The sequence below is a fragment of the Larus michahellis genome, chromosome Z, assembly GCF_964199755.1.
Source record: "Larus michahellis chromosome Z, bLarMic1.1, whole genome shotgun sequence".
Classification (NCBI taxonomy): Eukaryota; Metazoa; Chordata; class Aves; order Charadriiformes; family Laridae; genus Larus; species Larus michahellis.
In genome coordinates this window covers 81,882,644-81,893,108 of record NC_133930.1, presented here as the reverse complement: position 1 = coordinate 81,893,108, position 10,465 = coordinate 81,882,644, and the positions used below count along the sequence as shown (strand labels likewise).

Below are 10,465 nucleotides of genomic sequence, written 5' to 3'. Positions count from 1 at the left end.
CCGGCCTTGGACACCTCCAGGGATGGGGCAGCCACAGCTTCTCTGGGCAACCTGGGCCAGGGGCTCACCACCCTCGCACCACAGAATTTCTTCCTCGTATCTCATCTCAATCCCCCCTCTTTCAGTTTAAAACCGTTACCCCTTGTCCTATGGCTCCCCTCCCTCATCAGGAGTCCCTCCCCAGCTTTCCTGGAGCCCCTTTAGGGACTGGAAGGGGCTCTAAGGTCTCCCCAGAGCCTTCTCTTCTCCAGGCTGAACAGATAACTTTCAGTTTACTTATCCAAAGCAGGGCTGATGTGGTTTTGTGTGACTCTTACTGGCACACAAAGAGTGGGAGCACACAGCAGCCAAGAGCTGGAACACAACCACCAGTGCTGTGGAAGTTCATATCATCCCCCAGAATATGCCTTACAGATGCAGTAACAGAAATTAAGTGGAAGAGCAGGAGAAGAAAGGTTATGGGTATTGTGATACACATCAGTAATTTTTATAAGTTGGTGGCAGGGTTGGAAACAGGGTCAGAATTTGAAAACTTCTTGTAACTAGTAGCCCCCAGGACCTCTCTACTCCCAAATGACTATGATCCATCAATGTAATGACACAGTGAAAAAGAATTATTACAGTTCTGGAATACATCATGAGAAGGGAGAATCTCTAGCATTTAATCTGAAAACAACTGTTTTAAGTTTAACCACCCATGCTCAAAACTATATTTAAATAGAAAAAATACAGAGAAAGGGAGCTGGTTTGCCTAGCCCACAAGATAAACCTTCAGAGATGATGCTTAATCTTTTCAAATACACTGATTTGGGAAAAAGAGGGAAAATTAAACAAACAAACCAAAACAAGTTATTTAAATTAAGAACAAAGACTGTGAGCTAGGTACAAGTAAATACTCAGTGGAAGTTACATTTGTGATCCATAGGAGAAACGCGATTCTGTGACAGGCTTCCATTCGGACTTGCCTCGTGCAACAGACATTTGACTTGCTCATCTGCAACAAGAGGCAAACAAGACTTTGTCACCTAAGAGCTCCCATTTTGATTTTTGCATAAAAAGGACAGATTTTTTTTTTTTTAAAGTGCCCAAGTTCTTCCAGGAAATCCGAATGCCCAGACCAAGAAATTGCCACCTTTTCTGGATTTCCCAGGCATCTTGGCAGACTGTTCCTGTATCACCTACGCTGCACACGTGGCATTTGCTCGCTCCAAGACACACTAATTCTGTGTTGAGAAGCATTACTCTGCAGACAGAAAATACACACATTAACAGTAAAAACCAAATTATAGCGCATAATTGTACCTCAGTCATAGCCATAAGGCTTTCTTACTATCCAAACCTATTACAGTTTGGTATCTTTCCTCTGAATTCTTCTTATCACTTTTCTGCAGCCTTTGCTGGTCCTTTGATCAAAACCACCATGCTTCATTAAGTTTCCTTTTAGCTCTACTGAAGAAGTTGTAGCAATGGACAGTATTATTCTGTTTTGTTCCCAGCTCAGGCTCTTCAAACACTCGTCATCAGCACTTTAAAGCCACCCCTACAAAAAGAAATGCGGCACCCAAAATCTATTATGTTGTGAACACTATTTTATTGTGAACAGTATTTTATTGCTCTTATATACACTTCTGCTGATGGTATTTGATGACAAGCTCATATTCATATAAATTTGAACAATACCATCAGAACCTGAACTTCTATGAAGCAAGTATTCAGTTCATGGACTGAAAGATGTTGGAAGCCACACTGAATGCACTGTGCTAGAGCAGAAGGGCTTGTTTCAGGGTGAAAAAGTAAACCAGAAAACCTCACTGAAGGAAAGCAACTCAATATTTTCCACTTAACAGCATCATTGGCAAGGGTGAAGTAACCACTGCAGGGTTACGCCAGTGCTTTTCAGACCGCCTGTCTTCAGTTGAGGTGATCGCAACAAAAGTGGATGAGAAAGTGACTTTCTACTCACGCTGTCAACAGGGCTGCTAATTCAAACATCTGTCTGTCATAGTCAAGTTGGCAGAAGTATCCTGACAGCATTCTTCACAGCTCCTTCATTACCTTCAATTACACAGGCCCCAATGTTGGCACGACTCTGTGCCAAGACTACAGCTACAAACTGAAAGCTATCAATTCTTTCCAAACAGCTACAAATTTGCAATATCAGAGTTTTGATAGGCTATGTAATACTGACTGGAAGAGACATTGGTAGAGATGTATTTATTGCTACTGTACTTGTTTTCTAGGCTACCTCATCATCTGAGCCTGAAGCGTAAATAAACCTGCAGCACAACACACACGTTCCTCCTCAGAGCAACACTAACACAGCACACTACAGAGAGCTCGTAACAGCAGCTCTTTAGCTGAATGTGGAAGCAAAGCCAAATAAAATATTCTCAACTGATCAACCCAAAATGCTGAAAATAAAATTTCTGCAGCATGGATTATGCTGACAGTATAACTCACTGTGAGGCTCACTGGTTATAACCCACCCCAGGTCATTACTACACGAGTAGTGTGTCTGGGAACACCACATAGATTAGTACAGCTATTTAAACATCTATCCAGCTAAAAATTTTAAGTCCAACTTCAGTTTTGAAATGCAATTTTTCCAACCATCTATTTTTATATGTAAAGACAATTACTGTTTAATTTAATGACAATACTGCAACTTGAAGGGATTCTCAGTACACACCAGTTGTCAAAAGCACTTCAGGAGTTTAACAAAATACACAGCACAAGATCTTCAGATTTAAGATTTTATTTAGACATAGCCAGCATGGTACGCAATTGCAGCTATCCTTTTTCCATTGAAAGATGCTGTGTAGAAGAGTTCAACTCTGCAAGAAAAAAGAAGAGAATTACAAATTGAAGAACTCCATCACCTTTCAATTAGAAAAGTTATAAAGATATGCTTTAACTAGAATTTTAATGGGCTTTGCTACATCCACCAGGCGTTTTTGTAGCAGAAGCCTTGACTTAAATGAAATCATACAGTTCTAAATGCTCAAGTTCAGTACAAGTGTCCCAATTTTCTTTTTTTCTCTCCTTGGTCTAGGGAGCCAAAAACATCAGACTGGCAAAAGAATTACACAGATGACTTAAATTTGTTTCAATTATGAGACTCCAGTGAGGACTATTTTCTTACAAGAACTACTTGGATCATTCCAGCTCCTCAGAAAGATCTACTGTTTCTCAGATTATAGAATTAACACCACCAGCTACTTCCAAAGCGGAATCAGATTAAGATAAACTGAAATGGCTTTTCAACTGGAAATGGCATGCTTGCACAGTCTGAACTATGTCTGTGGCTTGCTTTGTTTGTAAAGGTTCATCAGCAAGCATCAGTTAAAATCACTTCTGCGGTTACTGACCTTATTTTAAGTACGCTTTATCCTGCAAATGATTAGGAACATTATGTGTAGATGGTGTGATTGTTTTGACATGGTTGAGCTGAAGTTCAAGAAATCTTGTTTTCCACCAAGTTTTAACTGGCACATCAGAAAGCGTTTACAGTATCACAGTTTCTCATACTGTTTTCTTCACATCATACATGCCAGTAATTCCTACATAATACGCGTTATGTTTCCTCAAAGAAGGTAGTCATGATTTTGGTTATAGCTATTATCCAAATCAAATCAGTAGCACTCTTCTGTCAATCAGCTCAGCTGTCAGCTAACAAGAAGGTGCACTCAGAGAGGTGCGGCCTCTGGGGAGTCAAAGTTCACAAGTAAATGGGAGTGCAGCAGCCCTGTGAAGCAAACTTACACCTATTCGTTATTTGAGTGTACAGGCAACTGCAGACGACAACTCTAAGCACCTGGACTGTGCAAGGCTGAAAACTGTAATAATGGTTTAAGATGAGGTTAGACTCTTCAAAGTTCAGTTTTGACCAGATTCCACTATGCTATGAAATCTAACAAAATCAGTTACCTAGTTAGAGCAATTACAGTCTATCCTCTTCATTTCTTCAGAAGCTGGTGTCTGACGATAAAGAAGGGGGCAACAAATCCACTTCCAAAAAATCCACACATTAATACAAGTAATCGCCATTTGTTGTCCACAGAAAATGGAAGGTTCTAGAAGAAAAAAATATGAATTTTAGGTTTGCAATCAATACAGTAATTACTTCCCCAATGACTTTAAAATGGTGAGAAGCTCGGAGCACTAGCAGTCCTCTGCTGCTAGTCAAACTGACAAAATAAATATTCAGTCTTGAAACAACTTCCCTTCCTCTCAAGGGAAGAAACACAGTAATTATAATATCTTGGATGTGACCTCTGGAGGTCACTTTGTCCACTCCCCTCTCTTCTCCCAATTCAAAGCAAGGCCAGTTTGCTTAAAGCCTCATCCAGTCAAGTATAAATGTCCCCGAAGATGCAGACATCACATCATCTCCAAGGAACCTGTTCCAATGAAGGTAATTAAATCTTTTTAATTACCTTCATTGTGAAGATTTCCTCATATTCATTAGATATATAAAATAAGTTTTTAGATGTAGGGCTTAGGACAGAATATTAAGCACAAGGTACATCAGAAAGCGTTTACAGTATCATTGTTTTCCCTCATACTGTAATACTCATCATCTGTACCACTGAAGCAGAAGGTTGCAGGGAAGGACACTGAAGTCAATCGCACACAGTTCACTGTGCTGTGGCCATAACACCTCAAAGCCCATCCAACACCAGCTGGAGAATTGGCATCAGGGCAGTCATTACTCTGCCCTTCCCAACGGCACCCAGGTCCTTAGAACCCGAGGGATGATCAAGTGAGGGACTCACCTTGAGGACGCCCGAGGCAGGACGGGGCTGCGCCTCACCCCGGCACCACTCACGAGCCGGGGCCGCCGCGCAGTGCTGCTCCAGAGACGCCCTCACGGCCCCTCTCCACCAACCTCCCCAATTCCCCGGCCCCTCACCCAGGGGCTGTGCCGGGACGAGGCCTAGGTGGGCGCCGTCGGCGCAGTGTCCTTCAGGGACGCTTTTCTCCCCCCCCCCCCTCGGCGAACCGTCGCCCTCCCTCTCCCTCCACCCCTACGCCATCCCCTCGCCGAGCCCGGCCGCAGGCCCCTTCCAGCGACCTTCAGGCCGCGCCGCAGCGGGCCGCTGGGGGAGGCCTCCTCACCACTTTACCTTTCCAGGGCCCTCCTCATAGTGGCTCCTACGGAGGGCAGAGGTGGTAAACCTGCGGACACCGGCAGCCAGCATGGTACCGAGCGAGCAGCTCAGCGACCCTCACCCCTGCACGACCTTCCCGCAGCACGGCCGGCGCCCTCTGGGAAAGCGGAAGGGGAGGGAAAATGGCTGCTGTCCCGTGGGCATGATGGGAGTTGTAGTTTCGCGTCTCTTCAACGTGGTCACGTGGTGCGAAGCAGCAGCTTGCGGTTGGACGAGCCCTGCGCCTCAGAGGCGGGAGCGTCAAGCCGAGCTCCGCCCCTCCGGCCGCCATTTTCTCGGCGGCTCCGAGCTTCCCGCCAGTCCGTCAGGTGCGGCGGGGGAAATGGCAACACGCTTTGTAGAGGCGGTGGAAAGGTTGAGCTGTGACAAGAGGAAACGAAAGCAATCGCGATAGGTGGAGTGAAAAGCACTTCTGTGTCACTTCAGGCTAATCTTGCTAATAGCACAGGTCAGCTTGTCAAGTAAGAAATCCTGAATCTTGGGGGTCCTGGTAGGTGAAAAGCTAGACATGAGCCAACAATGTGCACTTGCAGCCCAGAAGGCCAATCACATCCTGGGCTATATCAAAAGAACTGTGGCCGGCAGATTGAGAGAGGTGATTCTCCCCCTCTACTCTGCTCTTATGAGACCCCACCTGGAGTACTGTATCCAGCTCTGGAGGCCTCAGCACAAGAGGGACATGGACCTGTTGGAGGGGGTCCAGAGGAGGGCCACGAAGATGATCTGAGGGCTTAAGCACCTCTGCTGTGAAGACAGGCTGAGAGAGTTGGGGTTATTCAGCCTGGAGAAGAGAAGGCTCCAGGGAGACCTCGTAGCGGCCTTCCAGTACCTGAAGGGAGCCTATAAGAAAGCTGGGGAGGGGCTGTTGGTAAGGGCGTGTATTGGTAGGATGAGGGGCAATGGTTTTAAACTAGAGCAGGGCAAGTTTAGATTAGACATTAGGGAGAAGTTCTTTACACTGAAGGTGGTGAGACACTGGGACAGGTTGCCCAGAGAGGTGGTGGAGGCCCCATCCCTGGAGGCATTCAAGACCAGGCTTGGTGAGGCTCTGAGCAACCTGATCTAGTTGAAGATGTCCCTGCTGACTGCAGGGGGGTTGGATTGGATGATCTTTAAAGGTCCCTTCCAACCCAACACATTCTATGATTCTGTGATTCTTTGTAGGGTGGCAAAGCAGTGGAGGTGGGAGTCAACAATCAGCACTTAATCTCAATGGTGCTACAGAAATAGAGGTCACTGAGCGGTGTTTTAGCTGATTGACGTAGTTTTGAAAACTTAAAGAGTCCAATGAATATGAACAAAACAAAAGGTGAAGGTTTATGTGATTTTGACAGCTTTAATGAATGATTCTGGCCTAGTTTTGTTACAAAGTTACACTTCAAAGAAACTTTCACAATGTGTCAGAAAAAAAGGACCCACACCATGCATTGTGTTTGAAAAAGGAATAATAAAAAAAACTCCACAAAGTTATTTCTAAAATGATAGTCTCTATCTGTTTTCTTACATGCAGTATTTTAAAGACAAACTCTGGATTATTTTTATATTTTCCAGTAAAAATTTGATGCTGCCGTCTCTGTGTTGCATGGAAACAATTTTTTTTGTAGCCTTTCTGCATAGTTACATAGTTTCTAAGGGAGGAAGAAAAACAGGATTTTTATGCTCCCCAGCATAACACATTAATAAAGTGAGGTTGAAAGGAGTGTGAGTTCGAGAAATGACACATAATTACATTAGTTTTTATTTAGAAAATCTATTTTGGAAAATAACGTCATTAGGAACAGTAAGGAATTATTATTACAGATTGGTTTGAGAGGCAAAGTCTGTTCAAGCAGAGGACACAGTAAAGCAACATGAAACAGCAAAGTTTTTTGAATATTTAAAATGTGTCAAATGGAAGTATTCTCATAAAGTGGAATTAAGTACAAAGATTCATTGAATATTCAGGAATGATTTCTTTTTTTAAATTACAAATCAATATAAATGAATTTGCACTAGGTGTACTTGCAAACACTTCAAAAACAGTTATGTGAGTATACAGTAGATTTGGACTGGGTTGCTTTCCTACACCTGAGTTTTAATGTGAGTAAATGAAACTGCCAGGAAAACGTAGTAATAACTTTTTATACTTCTGAGTACAGGACTTCCTGCACCTGGAGGGCAATCTGACTTAGTTCAGATGCAGTTTTCTGTGTGATTCTCTGAATTTCTTGTGATAATGTAACTTCTGAATTATTCTAGATTCAGAATATAATTTATCTCTGTAATTCTAATGGAATGCTTTGTAAGAATTGGAATTTTTTTGCCCCAAAATGTTTTCCTCTGGTGTTTTGTTGACTGTACAGGAGTCCTGTGGAAAGCCATTTGGAAACTGGAATTTTAAGTCAAGTAATCCTCATCCACATGTGTATTGTTGTCTTCATCAGCACTTCAAGACGTTTGTAATGCTGGCCTTCTCATTATGGAAGCAAAATCAACACAGGCACCCCTTTATGTTTATTCAAATATCTCCTTATTCTAGCATTGTTATAATGTCTGCTAAAAAGTGCTGTACAGATTACAGTCTCAGAAACCTGTAGTTCCACTGGGAAACTATTGGAATAAATGGGTATTGTATTTATCACAGAAGGAATTTTTAAATGTGAGCTCAGCCTAATCATTAGTAATTCAGCAATTCATCATAGATTTCTCTTAGAGGTTGCACACGAGTGTCATTTAGTCCTGGTTATTTCTTAGTGCTTATTCTGCCCATAGATACACCATAGCCTGTTCATATAGATCCTATTCTGCCTCCCTCGCAAAAAAAGACTGTGACATGCACCCTAACCCGGTTTCTTCCACAACAAATACCAGTGCAAAGAATGCATTTAAGCAGTTCTGCAAACAGCCTTGTCGTTCCTGAGTGCTTCTTTATTCCTTAACCATTAATAGGTAACATAGAACTCAAAGACACTTTTTGGCTCTGTTTGTAGATTTAGTTGTGATTCCTTCAGCTAGTTGGTTTTTGGACTTCTTTTCCACCGTCTAGTTTTATTTTTAATTGTCATGGGGGATGCTTTCCTGTTTCTGCTAACTTCCCTTGCTGTTTAGGCAGCCAGACCTCTTTTTTTTTCCCCTTTCTCAAACCTTTCCTAATCGGAATTAATAACTCAATGGTGCTCTGTTTCCTGTATGGTAGTCTGCTATATTATCTTTTTAACAAGTGTTCTCATTTTAATGTAGCTCTTCTCTTCCTGTAGTGGATTTTATGGTGTTTGTTCCTGCTGAAGTGATGCTGGATATAAGTATAACTTCAGTGGTGAGATTTTGTACCAGGTGAAGATCTTTCATGTTATTCAGGAACAAGTAAAGCGTTATTTTTCTTCTTATGGTCTCCTAGCGAGCTGACAGAAATAGAGATCTGGAGGTAGATAAGATAGAGAGTGGTAGATCTTCAGGAGAAGGAGGCACCTGTTTTATACTTGGTGAGGACATTTGTGAACGCTCATATCTATTCTTCAAAGTTTAAACTGGGAAGTGAAGTATGCCAGTCCAGGCATTTGAGAAAACCATGCAGGAATAGTTTAGAGAAACAGGCTCAGTTGCCATCCGGTGCATTTTTGGTGAAGAAATGAAAGATAATATCTTCCAAATTATTAGAAAGATGATGTACAGTAACTGTAATGAGGATAATCAAGTAGCAGGGCAGATTATTATAGGAGACAGTAAATGCTCCAGTGGGTGCCTTTGTGAAAAGACTGTCTAACTCACACACAAATTGTAGGGCTTACAAAAGCAATTACTGGGTGAAATTCCCTGGCCTGTGTTATGTGGAGGGTCAGAACAGGTGTTTGTAATGATATCTTCCGGCCTTCTTCTTTCTTTCTTTGATTCTTCCTTTTTTTTTTCCCTTCCTTTAAAAAACTTCTTAGATTCGCCATATTTCTTAATCTTCAATAATATGTTACATTTTGCTACTTGTGAATATAACTTGGTGATGAAATTTTTCAGGTACTGCTTTCTTATTGCTACTCACTTTTTCCCCACAAAGAACATTCTTCATCTTGAACTGTAAGGCAAAAATATAAATAAGAAAAAAGCCAGGTTAAAATCTGCCTTTTGTGATCTGGATGAAAGGAAGAAGCATAGAAAGTTTAGTGGACTAAATTCTGGCAAAATATCCAGGGCGATAGAAGGCTATGCTTTTCCAAGCTGATCATGCCAGTCACTGAGATAATGATAGAGCCAAGATACAAGTCATACTGACTTATTCAATCCTGTTTTATGAGTGAAGGAAACAGCTGTTTTTAAATACTGAAACTACATGTGGTTAAGTTCAGACGTATGTACTTCCTAAAAACTTTTTAATAGCATAAACTCCCTAAATTTTTTAACAGTGTCATGGACAGAGGTCTTGGGACACAAAGCAACTATCATATATAACGTGAAAATATTGGGGTTTTTTTGTGGAATTTCTCCTGTGTATTTGTTGGCAAGATAAATTATTTTGTAGAGCAGTTAAAATTAGGAGTTAGCGTCCCTCTGGTCATAAGGGCAGATATTAACCACAAGATTAAACAGTTGTTAAATGCTCATTAATGAAGGGGAAAGGGTGAATAGAAGCTGTAAGAGGCATTATATAATGGACAATAGTTACGTATTTTTTAGGAAAACTATGGGTTAACAGAAATATCTCTAACAGAAATAATTTGTCAGTGTCTTACTCTAATTTCGTGGTTGTAGAAGTATGTCTTTCATAACAGTAATTTACCTTGCCTCATATACGACAGGTCTTTTTTTTCAGCAAAGTGAGTGTTTAAAATGTAAAAATGTGTTCTAAATATAAAATAAATAGACAACAGTATTAAAAATAACATGGAGATCATCAGCTGAAAAAAGAAGTCTTAGTATATGAAACATCTGTATTTAACACAATGAAAGGCTGAAAACCTTGAAATGAAAGTCTACAGAAAATGTTAGTTTAAAAGAATTCTTACTTTAAGAAGATACTGCTTTGTTTGCTTCCGAAGAGCCCACATAAGTTTCTGGAAAGTGAAATAGAGCAGTAAGAGGAATTGACCTGTGGCAACAGTTATAGTGCTGTTGTAGACATCAGTAGTATAAGGTTGCTTGTCGGAGAAGGTTGTTAAGAGAAGTAGTATCTTTTATGATATTATTATGGATATAGTTGTTAAAACCAGCCAAGCTTCCAAATGCACAAGCCTTTCTTAAAGTGTAAAACTGATGGAGTTACTTTCAAAGGTAAATACAGGCTGAAAATAATTTTTGTAAGGCATAGTTCAAAGTTCTTCCCTCCT

General features: G+C 41.3%; 1 protein-coding gene and 2 non-coding genes across 3 annotated transcripts; all 3 read right to left on the bottom strand.

Annotated features, from left to right (window-relative positions):
- Nucleotides 1-2,739: 2,739 nt before the first annotated feature.
- On the bottom strand, nucleotides 2,740-5,300 carry COX7C (cytochrome c oxidase subunit 7C). Its single transcript, XM_074569508.1, has 3 exons — nucleotides 5,127-5,300; nucleotides 3,928-4,073; nucleotides 2,740-2,834 (listed from the first exon to the last, which is right to left on the bottom strand). The coding sequence occupies exons 1-2, from the start codon at nucleotides 5,199-5,201 to the stop codon at nucleotides 3,957-3,959; spliced, it is 192 nt and encodes a 63-aa protein (XP_074425609.1). The 5' UTR covers nucleotides 5,202-5,300; the 3' UTR covers nucleotides 2,740-2,834; nucleotides 3,928-3,956.
- On the bottom strand, nucleotides 3,490-3,551 carry LOC141736616 (small nucleolar RNA Z39). Its single transcript, XR_012585028.1, has one exon. It is a non-coding gene; the product is annotated as a small nucleolar RNA Z39 (small nucleolar RNA).
- Nucleotides 4,524-4,586, bottom strand: LOC141736617 (small nucleolar RNA Z39). Its single transcript, XR_012585029.1, has one exon. It is a non-coding gene; the product is annotated as a small nucleolar RNA Z39 (small nucleolar RNA).
- Nucleotides 5,301-10,465: the final 5,165 nt, after the last annotated feature.

Bases quoted from the DNA above. Each gene is read 5' to 3' on its own strand.
- COX7C (XM_074569508.1), bottom strand. From the start codon at position 5,201: ATGCTGGCTGCCGGTGTCCGCAGGTTTACCACCTCTGCCCTCCGTAGG. The intron at 4,074-5,126 runs GTAAAGTGGTGA...TTTTTCTTCTAG, and splicing joins ATGAGGAGGGCCCTGGAAAG to AACCTTCCATTTTCTGTGGA.